The sequence below is a fragment of the Haematobia irritans genome, chromosome 1, assembly GCF_050003625.1.
Source record: "Haematobia irritans isolate KBUSLIRL chromosome 1, ASM5000362v1, whole genome shotgun sequence".
Taxonomy (NCBI): Eukaryota; Metazoa; Arthropoda; class Insecta; order Diptera; family Muscidae; genus Haematobia; species Haematobia irritans.
The window spans coordinates 262,525,545-262,548,061 of NC_134397.1; the positions used below are offsets into that span (position 1 = coordinate 262,525,545).

At 31.4% G+C, this 22,517-nt stretch overlaps 1 protein-coding gene across 1 annotated transcript in view; it reads left to right on the plus strand.

Moving 5' to 3' along the window:
- Tsp97E (Tetraspanin 97E) overlaps positions 1-19,849 on the plus strand; it is a 48,870-nt gene extending 29,021 nt beyond the window's left edge. Inside the window, exon 4 of the mRNA XM_075291775.1 lies at positions 13,031-19,849. Within this exon, the coding sequence (XP_075147890.1) occupies positions 13,031-13,126 (96 nt within the window). The 3' untranslated portion in view covers positions 13,127-19,849. The remainder of the gene's footprint in view (positions 1-13,030) is intronic.
- The last annotated feature ends 2,668 nt before the right edge of the window (positions 19,850-22,517 follow it).

Consider the following 22,517-nt stretch of genomic DNA (forward strand, 5'->3'; position numbering starts at 1 on the left):
TTCGCGTTTTGGAAATATTAATAAATAATAAAAAAAGTAATTGTAATTAAATAGCTGAATTTTGGATTATTTTATATTTAGAAAACTGTTATATTGCTTTGGGTTTTAAATCCTACTTTTCGATTTTTTTTTGAAATATGTTAAACCACCAGTCTCGGGCAGAGAATGAAGCCGCCCAGTCTCGCTGCCGATTTTAGCCGTCACTAACCATTTTTTCCCAGTCGGGTAAACACACAAAATGTTTTTACGGTTGTGTTTATCACGATGGTATTAATGAGTTCTTAAAGAAAAGAAGATTCATGTAACCAGTCGCAAGCAACCCTACGGGAAACCCCTGGATCGGTCAGCCTTACATGCCATTTCGACACATCAATAGGGGACTTCATAAGCCCAAGTCGTGTCATAGAACGGTCCACGTGGCGCTTGACCTATCGAAAGCGTTCGATACGGTCAACCATGCCACATTATTCGAGGACATCGAGAATACGTCCCTACCGGCAAGAACGAAGCGTTGGGTTCTGATCAATATGAGTGGACGCCAGTCGTATGTGAAATTCAGGGACAAGAAATCAAAACCCCGTAGAGTTAAACAGGGAGTTCCCCAGGGCGGGGTGATTTCGCCGGCACTGTTTAACCTCTGTCTGTCCTCGATTCCACCCCATCCTGACGGCGTCGAGATTGTGTTATATGCAGGCGATTCGAGATTGTGTTATATGCAGGCGATTGCACAATCATGGCATCCGGGTCCATTGTTGATGACATATGCCATCGACTGAACGTCTACCACGCTGATCTTACCAGTTATATAATTGCAAGAAATTTGAAGATATCTCCCACAAAATCCTCAGCCACACTATTCACTACATGGACGGCAGAAGTACGCAGGCAGTTGAATGTCAGATTCGATGGCGAAACAATTCCGACAACAAATTACCCCAAGATTCTCGGGGTCACATTCGACAGCATTTTTAAGTTATCCGCCCATGCCACTGCAATTTGTGATAAGCTCCGCGGTATAAACAAGGTCCTCAAGTCGCTTGCCGGCAGGAACGAAGCTTTGGGTTCTGAATTATATGTGTGGACGCCAGTCGTATGTGGAATTCAACGACAAGAAGACAAAACCCGTAGAGTTAAACAGGGAGTTCCCCAGGGCGGGGTGATATCTCCGGCACTGTTTAACCTCTGCCTGTCCTCGATTCCACCCCCTCCTGACGGCGTCGAGATTGTGTCATATGCAGACGATTGCACAATCATGGCATCCGGGTCCATTGTTGATGACATTTGCGATCGATTGAATGTCTACCTCGCTGATCTTACCAGTTATTTCACTGCGAGAGATTTGAGGATGTCCCCCACCAAATCCTCAGCCACACTAGGCAGAGTCGACGGCCAAATAATTCCGACCACAAATTACCCCAAGATTCTAGGGGTCACATTCGACAGCCTGTTTAAGTCGTCCGCTCATGCCCCTGCAGTTTGTGACAAGCTCCGCGGTAGAAACAAGGTCCTCAAGTTGCTTGCCGGCAGCACTTGGGCAGAGAAACCTTGTTGATTACATATAAGGCAATTGGCCAGTCAGTGGTAAACTATGCAGCGCCAGTGTGGACACCTCAAACGAGCGACACGTAGTGGAATAACATACAGACTTGCCAGAATGCTGCCCTTTGAACTGGAACAAAGTGTCTCCGCAGTACACCCCTGCATTACCTTTATGTGGAGACAAACATCATCCCTGGGAGCCACCGTGGTGCAATGGTTAGCATGCCCGCCTTGCATACACAAGGTCGTCGGTTCGATTCCTGCTACGACCGAACACCAAAAAGTTTTTCAGCGGTGGATTATCCCACCTCAGTAATGCTGGTGACATATCTGAGGGTTTCAAAGCTTCTGTAAGTGGTTTCACTGGAATGTGGAACGCCGTTCGGACTCGGCTATAAAAAGGAGGTCCCTTGTCATTGAGCTTAACATGGAATCGGGCAGCACTCAGTGATAAGAGAGAAGTTCACCACTGTGGTATCACAATGGACTGAATAGTCTAAGTGAGCCTGATACATCGGGCTGCCACATAACCTAACCTAACCATCCCTGTGCGAAGACACAACTACATGTTGTCAAAGCAGTATCTCCTGGGTTGTTACCGCAGTAATCATCCAAACCTCCATCTCATGGATACACAAGCACAACCCAGGAACGTAAGGGTTGATATACATCATCTAGAGCGCGAGATCCAGCGCTACAAAAGAGAGCCTCTAGATCAGGCAGCGTACCAGACAAGTCTGAGCAGGATTCAGAGGATGCTGTAGCTGAAGCGGTGAGAAGCAACAAGGTTAATCCAGTTCTCGGTGTCCGACCGCCGCCCATAGCACCGGAGGAGAGAGACCTCCCACTGCAGACCAGTGTAGTTTTAGCCCAACTAAGATCAGGCAAGTGCAGCCGCCCCAATTCCTACTTATCAGTGATTGATAGCAGCGTAGCTGACGTGTGTCCCATCTGTAATCAAGAGCCACATGAAACTCGTCACCTTTTTGCTTGCCCAGCTAAGCCTACCCGTCTCACTACCAGATCACTCTGGACACACCCCATTCTTGTCGCAGAGTTCCTTGATATGGCTACTAGTTGAATTACATAGAACAAAATGGATGAAACTACATTAAAAACTGTTACAACAACAACAAACGACGGATCCCAATGAATTGATGGATTATTGGACCATCTCCCCATAATTCTCACCGCTGACCGGCCTTTTCCGATTTAATAACCTTTGAACGGCGTACGTTCATCAACCAATAGAAAGCCAACAGGGATGTCTTCAGAGAATGTATATATCGCCGCTTCAGTGAGCTCCCTTCACCCTCCCACATGTTTCTCTTGCATAAAGGTTGTTCCGGGGGACATCATTAACGCAGTTGCCGCTTGCTTCATCTCGGCTCGTCGAATTGCTCATGTGTGGCCCGTGGCACAATTTCCAAGCAGTAAACTGAAGCTAGAAATTAGTATAATAGTCGACGAGCACAAGCCAAATACATAGTTAATGCACCTGAACCAACGTAACCTTGGCACTGGCACAGGAAAGTTGTGATCAACAGTAAGAGTCCATTGGAACCTCGCTATAAGGGATGATGGGATCTCAGTTTCCCTAGGCGACGAAACTGATACGAAGAGATGCGCGAGGTTTTTCAATCGACAGTTTATTGAGCATCCAGAGATGATAGATAGAAAGGGAGAGCAATTCGTCGCATCCGTGGTCTCCGAGCCAGCGACACACCACAACCCAGCCGAAGTTACCATCAACACGGCAAAACCATCCAAGGCGCTGGCCCCTCACCAAAGGCATATGCCAATGCTGAAGCATCTGAGAATATTGGAATCATTCATTATACCCGATGTCTGCAAAATGTGTCAGGTGATTCCACTTCTGAAGCTAGGCTAAGTCTCGAGCAAAGATGACTCGTACAGACCGATCTACCTCCTCTCGCACTACTTCTCCCCGGTCAGCCAACCTTAACATGGATTACGTAAAGTGCACAGCACAACAACAATTTTGAGTGTCATTTAAATTCCTTCCGGCAGGAATTGGGTCGTTCTTAATTATATGTGCGGTCGCCAGTCGTATGTGGAATGTAGGGTGAAACAGGGAGTTCCCCAAGGTGGGGTGGTGTCTCCGGCACTGATTTAAACTCTACCTATCCTCTATTCCACCCTTCTTCCTTTTGACGGCGTGGTGATTGTATCATTGAGAGAAGCGCCGCGTTAAAAAGAAGGTCCTCAAGTCTTGAGGTTCGAAAAAGGAAAGGTGGGGTTGATCTTCACCTCCTAGAACGCGAGATCCAGCGTTACAAAAGAGAGCCTCTAAATCAGGCAGAATACCAGATACGTCTTAACAAGATTCATTGAGGATTCTGTACCTGAAGCGGTGAAAGCTACAAGCAGGGTTGCCACAGTGGTATAATTCTACCACAAAAACTCACACAAATAAAAATTTAATTGATTAAATTAATTTATGTTATGTGCATTTTTGTTGTAATTAAAAACAAAATTGATTAAATTAATATTTTAATTGAATATTTTGTCCGAATTATATTTGAATTATTTTTTATTGAAAAATATTGATTATATTTTTTTCTGCGATAGGTTTGAAAATGATTTCCCAAAAATAATTGCCAAAACTTATACACATACTTATAACAAATACAAAAACAAAAACTAATATAATAATTTTTCTCTTTTTTTAATCCCTTGTCATTTCTTTATTAATTTTACAAATGCATATTTCCATAATATTCTACAGTTTATTGGAGTTTGGCTAACTGTACGCTATCGTAATCAAAAAGATCCACGTGGATTACCCAGCGCTTTTCTTTAAATACGAAATTCAATTCAATTGAATAGTTTTACGAAAAAATGATCATTTATACAAAGTCTTAACAATGTTTTTGTTCTAATTTTTCATAAATAAGAAAGAAAAATAAAATCACATTTCTAGTCATACCATGTGGTCATATACAAAACAACAAAACTAGAAAGATTTTTCAAAATAATTTCACAATAAATACTATTGTTTAGGTGAATTGTGGAATAACCCCAATTATGTATTTTAGATATTTTACAAAAAAAAAACCATATTAAAAAAACAAGTACACAGCAAGAAAAAAGAATAACAGAACAGGAAGAAAATTATGATATATCTAAATGCAATAACAGTAAAGCAAAAGGTTATGACATTTCAACTATTCTAAGTGAAAATAAAATAAATTTGTCTTTAGGTCAGTATTAAGAAGAGATGTCATCACGGTTGCAACTCGAGGCATCTACTAATATTTGGAGAAAACTTTACAAAAAAACTACTAAACCAAAAAAAAAAAATAATATTTTGCAAAGTTTTATTTCTATGGAAGATTTTGTCAAAACTTTATTTCTATAGAAAATTTTGCAAAATGTTATTTCTTTAGAAAATACTGTCAAAATTTTATTTCTATAGAAAATTTTGTCATAATTTTATTTCTATAGAAAATTTTGTCATAATTTTATTTCTATAGAAAATTTTGTCTTAATTTTATTTCTATAGAAAATATTGTCAAAATTTTTTTCTATAGACAATTTAGTAAATTTTTTTATAGAAAATTTTGTCGAAATTTTATTTCTATAGAAAATTTTGTCAAAATTTTATTTCCATAGAAAATTTTGCCAAAATTTTATTTCCATAGAAAATTTTGTCAAAATATTATTTATATAGAAAATTTTATTTCTATAGAAAATTTTGTCAACATTTTATTTCTAATGAAAATGTTGTCAAAATTTTATTTCTAATGAAAATGTTGTCAAAATTTTATTTCTATAGAAAATTTTGTCAAAATTTTATTTCTATAGAAAATTTTGTCAAAATTTTATTTCTATAGAAAATTTTGTCAAAATTTTTTTCTTTAGACAATTTAGTCAATTTTTTTATAGAAAATTTTTGTCAAAATTTTATTTCTATAGAAAATTTTGTCAAAATTTTATTTCTATAGAAAATTTTGTCAAAATTTTATTTCTATAGAAAATTTTGTCAAAATTTTATTTCTATAGAAACTTTTGTCAAAATTTTATTTCTATAGAAAATTTTGTCAAAATTTTATTTCTATAGAAAATTTTGTCAAAATTTTATTTCTATAGAAAATGTTGTCAAAATTTGTTTTCTATAGACACTTTTTTTCAAAATTTTATTTCTACAGACATTTTTGTTAAAATTTAATTTCTATAGAAAATTTTGTCAAAATTTTATTTCTAAAGAAAATGTCAAAATTTATTTTCTATAGAAAAATTTGTCAACATTTTATTTTTATAGAAAATTTTGTCAACATTTTATTTCTATAGAAATTTTTGTGAAAATTTTATTTTTATAGAAAATTTTGTCAAAATTTTATTTCTTCAAAAAATGTGTGAAGTAAACCTTTAATTTTTTTAAAAATTTTTTTTTCTATAGAAAATTTTGTTATAATTTTATTTCTATAGAAAATTTTGTCAAAATTTTATTTCTATAGAGAATTTTGCAAAATGTTATTTCTTTAGAAAATTTTGTCAAAATTTTATTTCTACAGAAAATTTTGCGAAATGTTATTTCTTTAGAAAATTTTGTGAAAAATTTATTTCTATAGAACATTTTGTCAAAATTTTATTTCAATAGAAAATTTTGTAAAAATTGTATTTCTACAGACAATGACAAAATTTATTTTCTATAGAAAATTTTGTCAAAATTTAATTTCTATAGAAAATTTTGCAAAATGTTATTTCTTTAGAAAATTTTGTCAAAATGTTATTTCTATAGAAATTTTTGTGAAAATTTTATTTTTTTAGAAAATTTTGTCAAAATTTTATTTCTTCAAAAAATTTGTGAAGTAACCCTTTAATTTTTTTAAAAAATTTATTTCTATAGAAAATTTTGTTATAATTTTATTTCTATAGAAAATTTTGTCAAAATTTTATTTCTATAGAAGATTTTGCAAAATGTTATTTCTTTACAAAATTGTGTCAAAATTTTATTTCTATAGAAATTTTTGTGAAAATTTTATTTTTTTAGACAATTTTGTCAAAATTTTATTTCTTCAAAAAATTTGTGAAGTAACCCTTTAATTTTTTTAAAAAATTTATTTCTATAGAAAATTTTGTTATAATTTTATTTCTATAGAAAATTTTGTCAAAATTTTATTTCTATAGAAAATTTTGCAAAATGTTATTTCTTTAGAAAATTTTGTCGAAATTTTATTTCTATAGAAAATTTTGTCAAAATTTTATTTCTACAGAAAATTTTGTCAAAATTTTATTTCCATAGAAAATTTTGTCAAACTTTTATTTCTATAGAAAATTTTGTCATAGTTTTATTTCTATAGAAAATTTTATCATAATTTTATTTTTATAGAATATTTTGTGAAAATTTTGTAAAAATTTTATTTCTATAGAAAATTGTGTCAAAATTTTCTTTCTATTGAAAATTTTGTCAAAATTTTATTTCTACAGAAAATTTTGTCAAAATTTTATTTCTGTAGAAAATTTTGTCAAAATTTTATTTGTATAGAAAATTTTGTCAAAATTTTATTTCTATAGAAAATTTTGTCAAAATTTTATTTCTATAGAAAATGTTGTCAAAATTTTATTTCTATAGAAATTTTTGTGAAAATTTTATTTCTATAGAAAATTTTGTGAAAATTTTATTTCTATATAAAATTTTGTGAAAATTTTATTTCTATATAAAATTTTGTCAAAATTTTATTTCTACAAAAAAATTGTGAAGTAACCCTTTGTTGGAGAGGAATAGTTGGCAAAATCTTCCAGAACATCAGAATTCTACCAACTGTGGCAGACGTGTATGTCATTCGGATATTATAGATCCTGAGATTTTGAGATTTTTTTTAATACTTTGATAAACAGCACAAAAAATTGTTGTATTTGCTTTAATTAAAATTTATTAACCCTTTGACTACCGATGCCCACTTAGGAGGACATTCGAAAACGACACCAAACTCTGTTGATATCGTTGTCGATTAGTTTCGATTTATTTCTAGATGTTATTTCAAAGGACAGGCTTTAGTCTAAATAAGCTATAAATTTTTTTCATATTCGTGAGCACTAAAATGCAATTTTATAAACTTCTGTAACAATAAACGAAAAATACGAAATTTTGAGACCATTTTTCTACCGTGGTGCAATGGTTAGCATGCCCGCCTTGCATACACAAGGTCGTGGGTTCGATTCCTGCTACGACCGAACACCAAAAAGTTTGAATTTGGTTACAATTCAAGAATCAAGTTTCAAGAACAAAAAAAAAACATCATAAAAACCACAAATTTAAAATTGGGATTAATTTTTTCGGGATCCCTAAAAGTACGGGGATTTAAAATAAAAAATCTCAGGATTCGGGATTAATACCGATAAACCCAGGAATTTAGGAATTCGGTATGCCCCGAAAGCCATCCCTAATATTAAGTTGTGTTTCATGCGTGAAAATCAAACATATTGCTATATTAATTCAAAGAACAAAAACTAATTTTCCTTTCCGCTAGTGGAACATGAACTTAGTACTGACCTTTGGAAAATATTAATTTAAATCTTAGATAGTTATTAAAAATATTTTTTACAACCTTTTGCAATTGATGTAACACTGAACTAGAATTCAAACCTATACATCCACATTCACATAACATTCACTATTATACGACAAATTATAATTAACCAGCATTAATACATACATACATACATATATTTATTATTAGAATATATAATACAATAAATAATTTAATTATATTTATGCATAAATATTATTTAACCATAATCATTAAAATTACATACATAAATACTTACACAAGCATATACAAAATGAATACATGTTATAAAATCGTATTTAATCCACACATTTCTATACATACACAGAATACATATATAAACATTTATATTATTTACATATAAGTATATATACGAACATATTTAGAGAAGAGTCAACAAAAAAGCCTAGCTATGTAAGAAACTCCGTTTGTGCAGGCCATTCGGAATCATTCAATCAATCATTCTATCAATCCATTGTCATCACATCTACAGCCTTCGTTTTGTTTTATTAAAGAAAAAAGTCCATAATTTCATTTCGTATTATCGTTTTTCTGTATCATTTTTGGAATAGTTTGAGTTAATTTGTTTACATATCCAAAAGGGTTTCATAGCCAATTAACTTGGTCATTATTGTATTGAACGAATATTTATAAAGTTAATTATCATCGAAATACACTATACATATAAAATCATATTATGAAATTAGTATTTGTTTTTGATAATTCCCGATATAAGCACACACACACATATATATGTTTATCTGGAGAGTCGTAAAATATTGGGTGAGATTTCTATTGTCCATTTGAAAATATTTGTTTCTCTTGTATTTTCCTCCTTTTTGTGTTGTTTATTATTCTTTTGGTTTTTTACTTTAAAATTTTATTTCAATTAAGAGTCAATCAAATTATCATTTAAAACATGTAAGGAAAGTCTAATATCGGGCGGGGCCGACCATATTATACCCAGCTCCACATCTACATTTTCAATACTAACTCAAAGACTACAAATTTGTTGGGTGCTATCTATATATAGATAATTATATTCCCATAATCATTTATTGGAAATCTCTAGACTTAAAATTTAAACCGGCAAACGGTTTGCTACGGAGCAAAATTTTAGTAAAAAAAATATGGGACCTATTTAAATCTAAATTCATTTTTATGCAACTTCGCAAAAGTGCATTTATGATTTATCGATCGATAGGTATGAATTAGAGGTATAGGAAAATTTGAGTAATTTTTAAAAATTTGTCAACTCAGCAGCGGCGATTTTACAAGGAAAGTGTGGGTATTTTGGCCATTTTTGTCCAAATCGGAAACACATATGTTGGGAGCTATATCTAAAACTGAATTGATTTCAACCAAATTTGGCATGTCAAGTAAGAATGTTAATTATACTCCCCGTGTAAAGCTTCATTAAATCGGAGTAAAATTTGGTCTCTGAGGTCATTGAGTGTAAATCGGACGAAAGATATATGGCAGCTATATCCCAATCTGAACCGATTTCAAGGCATTTTTGGCATGTATAGTTACAAAGAAATTTTATTTCTATAGAAAATTTTGTCAAAATTTTATTTATATAGAAAATTTTGTGAACATTTTATTTCTATAGAAAATTTTGTCAAAATTTTATTTCTATAGAAAATTTTCCCAAATTCTATTTCTATAGAAAATTTTTCCAAATTCTATTTCTATAGAAAATTTTGTCAAAATTTTATTTCTATAGAACATTTTGTCAAAATTTTATTTCTATAGAATATTTTCCCAAAATTCTATTTCTATAGAAAATTTTGTCAAAATTTTATTTCTATAGAAAATTTTGTCAAAATTTTATTTCTATAGAAAATTTTGTCAAAATTTTATTTCTATAGAAAATTTTGTCAAAATTTTATTTCTATAGAAAATTTTGTCAAAATTTTATTTCTCTAGAAAATTTTGTCAAAATTTTATTTCTCTAGAAAATTTTGTCAAAATTTTATTTCTATAGAAAATTTTGTCAAAATTCTATTGCTATAGAAAATTTTGTCAACATTTTATTTCCATAGAAAATTTTGTCAAAATTTTATTTCTATAGAAAATGTTGTCAACATTTCATTGCTATAGAAAATTTTGTCAAAATTTTATTTCTGTAGAAAATTTTGTCAAAATTTTATTTCTGTAGAAAATTTTGTCAAAATTATATTTCTATAGAAAATTTTGTCAAAATTTTATTTCTATAGAAAATTTTGTCAAAATTTTAATTCTATAGAAAATTTTGTAAAAATTTTATTTCTATAATAAAATTTGTCAATATCTTGTTTCTATAAAAAATTTTGCCAAATTTTTTTTTCTATAAAACATTTTGTCAAAATTTTATTTCTCTAGAAAATTTTGTCAAAATTTTATTTCTATAGAAAATTTTGGCAAAATTTTATTTCTATAGAAAATTTTGTCAAAATTTTGTTTCCATAGAAAATTTTGTCCACATGTTATTTCTATAGAAAATTTTGTCAACATTTTATTTCTATAGAAAATTTTGTCAAAATTTTATTTCTATAGAAAAGTTTGTCAAAATTTTATTTCCATAGACAATTTTGTCAAAATTTTATTTTTATAGATAATTTTGTAAAAATTTTATTTCCATAGAAAATTTTGTCAAAATTTTATTTCTATAGATAATTTTGTAAAAATTTTATTTCTATAGAAAATTTTGTCAAAATTTTATTTCTATAGAAAATTTTGTCAAAATTTTATTTCTATAGAAAATTTTGTCAAAATTTTATTTCTATAGAAAATTTTATCAAAATTTTATATCTAAATTTTATTTCTATAGAAAATTTTGTCAAAATTTTGTTTCTATAAAAGAATTTTATCAAAAATTTATTTCTATAGAAAACTTTGCCAAAATATTATTTCTATAGAAAATTTTGGCAAAATTTTATTCATATAGAAAATTTTGTCAAAATGTTATTTCTTTAGAAAATTTTGTCAAAAATTTTATTTCTATAGAAAATTTTGTCAAACTTTTTTTCTCTAGAAAATTTTGTCAAAATGTTATTTCTATAGAAAAGTTTGTCAAAATTTTATTTCTATAGAAAATTTTGTCAAAATTTTATTTCTCTAGACAATTTTGTCAAAATTTTATTTCTCTAGAAAATTTTATGAAAATTTTATTTCTCTAGAAAATGTTGTCAAAATTTTATTTCTCTAGAAAATTTTGTAAATTTGTTTTTTCTCTAGAAAATTTTGTCAAAATTTTATTTCTCTAGAAAATTTTGTCAAAATTTTATTTCTTTAGGAAATTTTGTCAAAATTTTATTTCTATAGAAAAATTTGTCAAAATTTTATTGCTATAGAAAATTTTGTCAAAATTCTATTTCTATAGAAAATTTTGTCAAAATTTTATTTCTATAGAAAATTTTCTCAAAGTTGTTTTGCTATAGAAAATTTTGTCAAAATTTTATTTCTATAGAAGCTTTTTTCAAAATGTAATTTCTATAAAAGAATTTTGTCAAAATTCTAATTCTACAGAAAATTTTGCCAAAATTTTATTTCTAAAGAAAATTTTTTGAAACTTTTATTTCTATAGAAAATTTTTGGAAAATCTTATTTCTATAGAAAATTTTTGGAAAATTTTATTTCTATAGAAAATTTTGTCAAAATTTTATTTCTATAGAAAATTTTGTCAAAATTTTATTTCTATAGAAAATTTTGTCAAAATCGTATTTCTATAGACAATTTTGTCAAACCGCCATGTTCCGAAATTAGGAATCGCAAATCGCAAAATTTTTGTTCGGACATAATTTCTTGACCATGAACCTTATAAACTTAAATCTTGGTAATGTAGTTCTCTTTAATGAGAAGTTCAAATTTAAATTGTACTGGAGTCCGAGTGTATTTCTATGTTTTCGTAGCAAGAAAAATAACTTCTTGCGATTTGCCATTCCGAATATCGGAACATGGGGAAAATTTTTATTTCTATAGAAAATTTTGTCAAAATTCTATTGCTATAGAAAATGTTGTCAAAATTTTATTGCTTTAGAAAATGTTGTCAAAATTTTATTTCTATAGATAATTTTGTAACAATTTTATTTCTATAGAAAATTTTGTCAATATCTTGTTTCTATAGAAAATTTTGTCAAAATTTTATTTCTATAGTAAATGTTGTCAAAATTCTATTGCTTTAGAAAATTTTGTCAAAATTTTATTTCTATAGAAAATTTTGTCAAAATTTTATTTCTATAGAAAATTTTGTCAAAATTTTATTGCTATAGAAAATGTTGTCAAAATTTTATTGCTATAGAAAATGTTGTCAAAATTTTATTTCTATAGACAGTTTTATCAAACTTTTATTTCTATAGAAAGTTTTGTGAAAATTGTATTTCTATAGAAATTTTTGTCAAAATTTTATTCTATAGAAAATTTTGTCAAAATTTTATTTCTGTAGGAAATTTTGTCAAAATCGACTACCAAACATGAACATCTTATTTTGCTAAATTCTATTCCTATAGAAATTTTTGTCAAAAATTAATTCGTATAGAATATTGTCAAAATTTATTTCTTTAGAAAATTTTGCCAAAATTTTATTTCTATAAAATAATTTTGTCAAACTTCTATTTCTATAGAAAATTTTGTCAATATCTTGTTTCTATAGAAAATTTTGTAAAAATTTTATTGCTAAAGAAAATTTTGTTAAAATTTTATTTCTATAGAAAATGTTGTCAAAATTTTATTTCTATAGAAAATGTTGTCAAAATTTTATTTCTTTAGAAAAGTTTGTTAATTTAATTTATTTTTTATTTTTTTTTAATTATTTTTAAATTTATATTATTCTAGATTTTACTTTTCTATCTTTTTAAATTTGTATTTATACTTTATCGTTTGTTTAATAATTTTCAATTTATTTTTATTTTATCTTACAGAATTCATTTTTATGTACCTCTAAATTAATTCACTATATTCTATTACAATTGCAGGTACTTGCTGTATTCTTAGCCCGTCGTTATCGCAATCAAAATGATCCAGATTATTTGCCAGCTCGTGCAGTTTTTCCCCACAATTACATCTACTAAAGAACTATCATTGCTGTATCAAATTGGAAACTATCGATCAAATGAATGGAATAAAAAAATAAAAAAAAAATCTATTTACACGCTTCCATCCCACCATTATGGAGAAAACGAAACCAAAATAATTAAAAAAAAACACATATTTACACACATACACATTCAGGCATCTATTGTTTTGTTCTAGTATCGCCTCTTAATGAGAGCATTATAGCTCCCAATTAGGATTTTTTTAGAATTAAGTTTTCTTTTTGTTTTTTTCTTCTTCCATATCTATGTTATGTTATTTTGAAATAGGTGTTGTAATTGTTTTTTTTTTTTTTTTGTAACTTATATGCTAAGAAGGAAGTACTGTGAATATGTTTTTCTTGTTTTTTAATCGCATATAATTTTCTCATCTACTACATAGTCAAAATGGGACGAAGGCTGATTATTTTATGATTTCTCACGTATCTATATTGTTTAAATTTTATATAGTAATTATTTTATTCTTTAGAAAATTATACTTTGTGTGTATTTTTTATTTATATATTGGCTAATACGATGATATTGACTATGAAAATAAAAATTTCATCAATTTGTAAGATTTTTAAGAAATTCTCGATTTTAAATTTTAATGTTCCTTAAAAACCCCAAATTCATAGCCAATATAATGAAGTCATCATAGAAGAAGAACAAAACAAATAAATGAGATTATTTTTTATATTAATTTTAAGTTTTTATTAAAGCAAAAATATTTAATTAAGATTATTTTTGCAAAATTGTTTTAGCCGTATAATTTTTTTTCTTCGTGTAATAGTCTTGTAATCATTTGCTATTTGTTTTTTTTTTCGATGTATTGTATTTTATTATAAACAAAAATGTTAGTTTATAGGGCTGTGTAAAGATCTGTGTAATAAAGTAAAATATTGATTTTAATTTAAATTCCAACGCAATTACAAATAAGCTTAACCAACAAAGGGAAAATATATTTGCCAAAACCCTTTAGACTGCAAGAAGGTTTGAGGAACGATCCTTTAAGAACTGCCACATTAAATTATCTAAATTTAACTAAATAGTATGGACAAATAAATGGTAAATTTAAAATTTTTTTGTAAAATATGTTTCGAGCCTACGACAAGCCCGTCGAACATTTGAAAGCACCAGTGTATTCTCCAACTTTCTTGAGTCCCGAGCAACGCAAGTGTGTGAGACATTCGCTGCACAATACAGAGTAACTTCCGCGAACTGAATGGGGATTCTCTCATATAAAATTTCTTAATCATATTTATTCTTTAATGTTCTGCAAGCAGGAGTATAGTCTCCAAATTTCTTGAGTGGCGAGCAACGTAAGTGTATCCAGTTTTTGTAGCCCCTGGGAAGTGATATATGAAAACAAATAGGGAGAATATGAGACAAAAGCAATTATTGGGATTAGAAATTTAAGATTCAACATCCAGTACGAGGAACCAAGCTGCCTCTACTGTATAAGTTCTCAGTGAAGAAGAGATGCATAGTGATGTGAAGCGATTGTCCACAATTCGGGCAAACATCTTGAAAGGTCGGGTTCAGAAGGGAGAGGTACTGACCTTGTTTCTCTAAGCAGCCGTTATTGCTGGCAGGTGGTGGTCCTCCACTCAGTACAACGCGCCTTCTGAACCGCTGCCGTGTCATCGCCGATCAAGCGGTTAATTTATTGCATATCTTTCCTCACATCGAACCCAATGGGCTTGACCCGCTCGATTGGTATCTCCTGGTGGGTGAGGAGGTCACAGTGATGCCTCCAAGAGCATTTTGGACTCATGTTGCAGATTCTGTTCTGGGCAAATATCTTGAATTGCCGGGTTCAGAAGGGAGAGGTACTGACCTTGTTTCTCTAAGCAGCCGTTACTGCTGGCAGGTGGTGGTCCTCCACTCAGTACAACGCGCCTTCTGAACCGCTGCCGTGTCATCGCCGATTACGCAGTTAATTGATTGTATATCTATCCTCACATCGAGCCCAATGGGCTTGACTCGCTCGGTTGGTACATCCTGGTGGGTGAGGAGGTCACAGTGATGTCTCCAATCGCATGTCGGACTCATGTTGCAGATTCTGTTCTGGTTTGTTGGAGTAACATCCATTAGCAATCCGCAATGCAGTATTTTGCACCTTTTGAAAATTTCTCCATTTGATACCTCTAATAATGTGAATCCAAACGAGGCCCCATAATCGATAAAGGGACGACCAATAGACTTGTAAGTTTTTATATCGTATCTTTAACTTTCCCCCTAGTGCTATCAGTCAATGCCATCGAGATCTTGTTTCTGCTCCCAAAATTTTAACTACCATTTCCGCATGATTTTCGAAGAGGAACAAACTACCGAAAGTCACACCAATAACCTTAGGGTTCTTGCGCATGTAGAGGATACTGTGGCTACGGATGTGGATATCGAGTTCTAGATTCACTTCCTGGGTTCACAATGTGAGAATGGTCGCCGTCGATTTAGCAGCAGAAAGCTTTATATTCCTGCTAACAAAGAAGTCCCTAAGTGTCACAGTAATAACCTTGGGGTTCTTACAAGTGGGGATACTCAGACCACGGATGTGGATATGGAGTTCCAGGTCCATTTCCGTGGTACACGATGTGAAAATGGTCGCCGTTTATTTAGGAGCAGAAAGATTCCTGCTGACAAAGAAGTTCCTAAGTGTAGGGAATAGTCATCCGCATAGGTTATCAGGTGGATATATGATGGTGAAAGAGGAGCTTGCTAGGCGAAGATGTCTTTCATCTGAATTGCTCATAACCATTTCTTAGGCAGAGAATTTCGTAAGTCTCCTAAGAGTGTGGTTCACTGTATCAAACGCTTTAGACATATCTAATCCCAAGAGAATCGTCACATCCTCCGCAATATTGGATGTTAATTCACACAAGGTAGTGGTCGTTAGGTTAGGTTAGGAGGATGATACGAATCCGAACTAGCGGAATTGTGTCCACTTACACCATAGTTGATGCATTGCGGTTCCTCAAACTTCTTTCCATCTTCCTCTTCGTGTCTGTCTCGCTCCGGCGGGAATGAGTCCATTCTATGATAATGTGTCCTTCGGATGCGCCTAGGTCCTTCACCCCGATGCCTTGATGAAGGCGAGGATACTGCTCAGGCCGCATTCTCGCAAGTCGACCATAGTCTGAAAGAAATAAGAGCCCAGTATCTTGTTTCTTCTGAAAGATAGTGCTGGATCCAGGCAAAGGAAGTGAAATGAATCTTTCGTAGCCTCGGGGTCCAGAAACCACCTACAAATATCATCATTCTCTAGACCGATCCTTACCATGTGCTTTGCAAGAGTGTTGTGTCCTGTTATGATGCCTTTTATCGACCTCACATCCTCTCTTTGCAATGACATCAGGATTTCAGAGTTCCTAATATTATACTTGTCCCATATCAGTTTCGTTTGTTCACAGCCTATGGAAGAAGCCCATCGTCTCTTCCTTAAATCTTTATATTTGCTATTGATCCTGTAGATAAACAAAGAAAGCGGAGGAGAACGTCCGAAATTACGTTATCCGTGCCACCTGCGCCTTCCTTAGCCAGTACATCTGCCTCTTCATTCCCAGTTATGTCACAATGTCCAGGTACCCAGCACAGAGTTCCATTATGCTGTTCAGTGCGAACCGTAAGCTCTCTACGACATCGGTTGACTACCTTCGATCAATACGAAATTGCCCAGGGCCTTTATAGCTGCCTGACTATCGATGAAAATGCTGATATCGTATCTAAATAACGGCCTCATCGATAGAAGTTCCGCAGCTTTTGCAAGGTTATTCTCATACATATGCCGTGTCGCCATATAGTCAGTTCTCATATGTCGTCCGGCATAGACTATCAGTTCAGTGTGGTCGTATTCCTGCCCGAGTGAAAATCATGCTGATGTTCTTCCAACATTAGATGTTCTATGAAGTAGGACAGGAAAATAGCTTCCAGAATCTTAGGTTAGGTTAGGTGGCAGCCCGATGTATCAGGCTCATTTAGACTATTCAGTCCATTGTGATACCACATTGGTGAACTTCTCTCTTCCAGAATCTTCGTGACCGGGCAAAACAAGATAATTGGTCGATACAAGTCTCCATGATTTCGATTTACTGGTTTCAGAACTGAAATAACTTTTCCTATTTTCCCGGATATCTGGTATTTCGAGAGTGTTGAGGCAGACATTGAAGATATTGGTCAGGAACCTAGTGGTACTAGGTTCTCTCCTATGTGATCGTAGCCAAACCATCTCGCCCAAATGCTGTGGAAATCTTGACGACCTTATCGCTTGGAGCACACACTTTTGGCTGATGACCATAGGGAGGATCAACCTGTCTGAGTGCACGGAAGACTCGCATTTGCCTTCTGCTTGCATCGTCCCGGCTTCTCAACGAATTGTCCTCAGAAAGCATTTGCTACACGGATATCATCCTTCGGACTTCTCCAAACGCTTACGTCACATTTCTTGCCTACGGGTGGCCACAAGTGGGTCGCTCTCCTTAGCGAGACTAGGGATCAGCTGGATCTACTCTCCGGATCTTGTCCCTCTTATCTGCCATCCTTGATTTTTCCATGTGGAAATTCGAACGGATGTCGGGGATCAGACCCGCTAGTATACCTATTTTGCATGCCCTCTTCAAGACATCCCTGAAGAACTTCTCTCAAGCCGGCGCTGACGTTAGTGACAAACTCGTACTGTGTTAGCAAGGTAAATAGTTCCCAGTTAGCTTTACCAAAGCTCATAAACGTTATTTTCTCTGGAATAACTGTCCCGAGATCAATTTCCAGTGTGATTGCGAGATGGTCAGAGTTCATGACTATGTCTACAGCAGAGAACTGCAACCGGTGGTATTTTTGTCATCCGGTATTATTCGCAAGAAAAAAACGGTGACATTGACTAAAACACCGAAACACTCCCAGCAGAGAACTGCAACCGCTGGTATTTTTTGTCATTCGTTATTATTCGCAAAAAAAAAAAAAACGGTGACATTGACTAAAGCACCGAAACACTTTCGGGTGTCTTACCAATAGCACAACCACAACAAGAACAACATTCGCAGTAACATTACCACTGCCGTGTGGCGTATTTATTTTTGACTACCGCAACCATACCGTGTCATACAAATGCATCCACATCGGCGTCAACGATAGATAATAACAGTTGGCATCACTTAAATAGAGAGAGCAAGAGCTTAGAAAATACCTAGAAGGGTGGGTATTTTCTCCTTTGTTTTCAGCATCTCGGCACTCGTATTTACTCACATTGGAGCTAAGCATTGAGTCGTGGTTCTAAACAGGGATTTCTACTTATAGTACTTTTCAACTGCAAATACGAACAAAAAAGTAGTGCACCGGATAGTACCGGTGTACCGGGTTAGAATTTTCAAATCAATCTGTAAACTGCTGTTATGTCCTAAGTTTTTGAGCATTTTTGTATGTTTCAGCCTAACTAAAGGACAATACAGTAAAAAAATAGTACACCGGATAGTATCGGGTTAGAATTTTGAAAGCAATCAGTAAACTGCTGTTATGTCCTATTTTTTTAACATTTTTGTTTGTTTCAGTCTACATTTGGCATTAAATTGGCAATTGAAAATATCAAAAAACCGAGAATCGGTTGTTGATGTCTTGAAAATACCGCTTCTACCGGTCCAGCGAAAATGGAATTTTCATGAAAACCGGTTTAAGAAGACAAAACGGTCCATCGGCTTTCATCCACAGGTTTTGATCATTCTAGCCAAAGCCCTCATAATCTCTTTTTCTACACAGTCCTTTAACTTAAAAATAATCATCTACTAATAATACCTTACCTTATACTTATGCCTGGCTTTTACAGTAAAATGAAACAATCATCTGAGCCCACTTTTTAAACTGCTATACCTTAAAATAAATCCATAAATTTATAACAACCAAAAAAGCATAAAACTAAATGTTATTTTTTATGTTGCATGAACAAAATGAGAAACTAAAGTACAGAAAAAATCAGATAAATTGAAAAAGAAAAAATCATATTTCCAATATCTAAAATACACATAATCTACATATATACAAAATAAATTATAAAAAAGAACTGTATGTCTACAAAACCTATATTAACCAATATATTGAAAGAAAAAAAAAATAATACCATAGAACTTATATAGAATCCATTGGAAAAAAGTATTTAATAAAATCAAAAGCTCAAAACTAATTGTCTTGTTGTTCTAGAACCAAATACAAATACTAAATTCAAAATGAAATATTAAGACATATAAAAATCTGAACAAAAAATTGTAGTTAAAATGAAAACAATAGAATGAAGAAAATGTTGTATGGAACCTCAAAAAAATTAAAAAATGATTTTGTATTCCTTAAAAAAAAAACCAAAACATATGTGTAGCTTGTTAGTATATTTTACTTAGAAATAATGAAATTTGAAAATCATTTTCCTCATTAAGCAAACAGCTAGGGTTTCCTAAGTTTCTTCTTCTCGACACATCTATGACTGTGACTCTATAAACTTCAACATTCATCCATCCATATAGACCAACCTGCTCCATCTCATACCAAGTTTTTCACCCCCATTTAAGACCCAGTAGTTATATAGGAAAAATATTGGAATGGAATACTAAAATTAATATACGTATATTTAATTTTGATTTATACATTTCATTTGTGTTTTCCTTCTAAAATTCATTAAAATAATCTCTGTATATTCTGTGCTGTGATTGAAATAAAAATAAACATCTATGAAAAACAAGCAAATATATATTGTGGTTTTATTTCGATATTAATTTAATTGAAGGTTATTAACTATCAACCTGTCTGTAAAATTTTGGGAAAAAAATGTGCTCATAGAAAAAAATCTGTAATTAATGGAAAATACCGACAACATTTTTCCAGCAGACGAAATACGAAAATTTCAATGTACAAATTATGTTACAAATGGATTTACCGAGTTAAATTTCCAATTAACTCAAAATAAAATTATTTGGGAAATTATTTTTAAAGTAAAATATTCACATATGATGTTTTTATTCTGCAGCTAAGTTTAATGTTTTGTAACAGTTTCCCATAGCGTTTTTAGTCAAAATAGCAGTAGGAAGATTTCCGTTTTAATCGTGATATACCGGCCGAACTGTTTCAAAGTGTATGACAAAATTGGACTAAGCGGATGGGCCATCCGAGGAGCAGTCGCGATTTACATTTGCATGAAATAATCTTCAAACATTTTACTGTTTGGTATGTTGGTAGAATTCCTTACACTCAAAAAAAAAAGTTTACTTGGATCCAAAGATTTTGACCTTTCTGTAAGGATTTTGGTATTGATTCCGAGCCAAAGATGCGGCTTCTTTAAAATAAAGACATTTTTTACGGACCTTCCTGGCTTTAAATCTAGGATCGATAAAATTAAAATTTGATACAGATCTAATTCATCGAATTTTTATTCTCTGTTTGTGATATATTAATAAAAGTATTCATGTACAAACAAATTTCAGTTTCAAAATCCAAATTATGCCAAGTACTTCAAAGTAAAAACTGTTTTCTTAATGCTAAAAAAAAAACTTTAAACCAAAGATGCAAATCCTTAAAATAAGTCTCAGCCTATATTTGAAGCGTTTTTATCTTAAATTTAAAAATTCAATATGTCAGTTGAGTTAAAGACGATTTCTTTAAATTAAAAATGTTTTTCTTTATTTTAAGGAACATTTGCCTTACTTCAAAGATCTACAACTTCAATAGAGGGACGCAAAATTTCAAGATTTGTGTCCTAAATTTAATGAAAAAAATTTTTGAAGCAAGGATTATAAACTTTCTTTTAATTAAAATAACATTATTTTAAAGAATTTTGTCGTTAGCATTGTGTAAATTTGGAGTCCTAAAATTTAAGTTGCATAATCTTCTATATTAGGACAATATTTTTTTCAGTGTATGTTTTGGAAGATTTTGCAAAATATTCCTCTCCAACTAAGAGGTACTTCATAAATATTCTATAGACCAAAATTTTCTAAAGAAATAAAATTTTGACAAAATTTTCAATAGAAGTAAAATTTTGACAAAATTTTCTAGAGAAATAAAATTTTGACAACATTTTTTATAGAAATAAAATTTTGACAACATTTTTTATAGAAATAAAATTTTTGACAAAATTTTCTATAGAAATAAAATTTTGACAAAATTTTCTATAGAAATAAAATTTAGACAAAATTTTCTATAGAAATGAAATTTTGACAAAATTTTCTATGGAAATAAAATTTTGATATAGAATTTTATACAGAAATAAAATTTTGACAAAAATTTCTATAGAAATCAAATTTTGACAAAATTTTCTATAGAAAAATAAAATTTTGACAAAATTTTCTAGAGAAATAAAATTTTGACAAAATTTTCTATAGAAATAAACTTTTGGTTTAAAGAAATTGTCCTTAAATTAACTGAAATATTGAATTTTTAGATTTAAGAAAAACCCGCTTCAAATATAGGCTAAAAATAATTTTGAGAATTTTGTATCTGTTGGTTTTGAAATTAATAAACAATTTTTAGTTTGAACTATACGTTATAATTTAGATTTTTATACCCACCATCATAGAATGGTGACGGGGGTATAATAAGTTTGTCATTCCGTTTGTAACACATCGAAATATCGATTTCCGACTATATAAATTATATATATTCTTGATAAGGGAGAAAGTCTAAGACGATATAACGATGTCCGTCTATCTGTCTGTTGTAATCACGCTACAGTCTTTAATAATGAAGCAATCGTGCTGAAATTTTGCACAAACTCGTCTTTTGTCTGCAGGCAGGTCAAGTTCGAAGATGGGCTATATCGGTCCAGGTTTTGATATAGTCCCCATATAAACCGACCTCCCGATTTGGGGTCTTGGGCTTATAGAAATCGTAGTTGAAATCTAGAGGTATTGTAGGACCACAAATAAGTGTGCCAAAAATTGTGAGTATCGGTCCATGTTTTGGTATGGTCCCCATATAAAACGACCTCCCGATTTGGGGTCTTGGGCTTATAGAAACCGTAGTTTTTATCCAATTTGTCTGAAATTGGAAATCTAGAGGTATTTTCGGGTCATAAAGAGGTGTGCCGAAAACGGTGAGTATCGGTCGCTATTTTAGTATAGCCCCCATAAGAACGATCTCCCGATTTAACTCCTTGGGTTTCTAGAAACCGTAGTTTTTATCTGATTTGCCTGAAATTGTAAATATTCTGGTATTTTAGGTTCACAAAAACGTGTATCGGATTAAGTTTTTATGGGTACATTTGGTAATGCCTCCATATAGACCGACTTCACTTCTTGAGGGTGTAGAAGGCGCACTGATCATGAAAATTGCTTGAAACTCAATGTAAAATTTCCAGATTTTACTTCTACAGATTTAAGATTTCAAATCAAGACGTTATTTTATAATTTTCTTGCACACT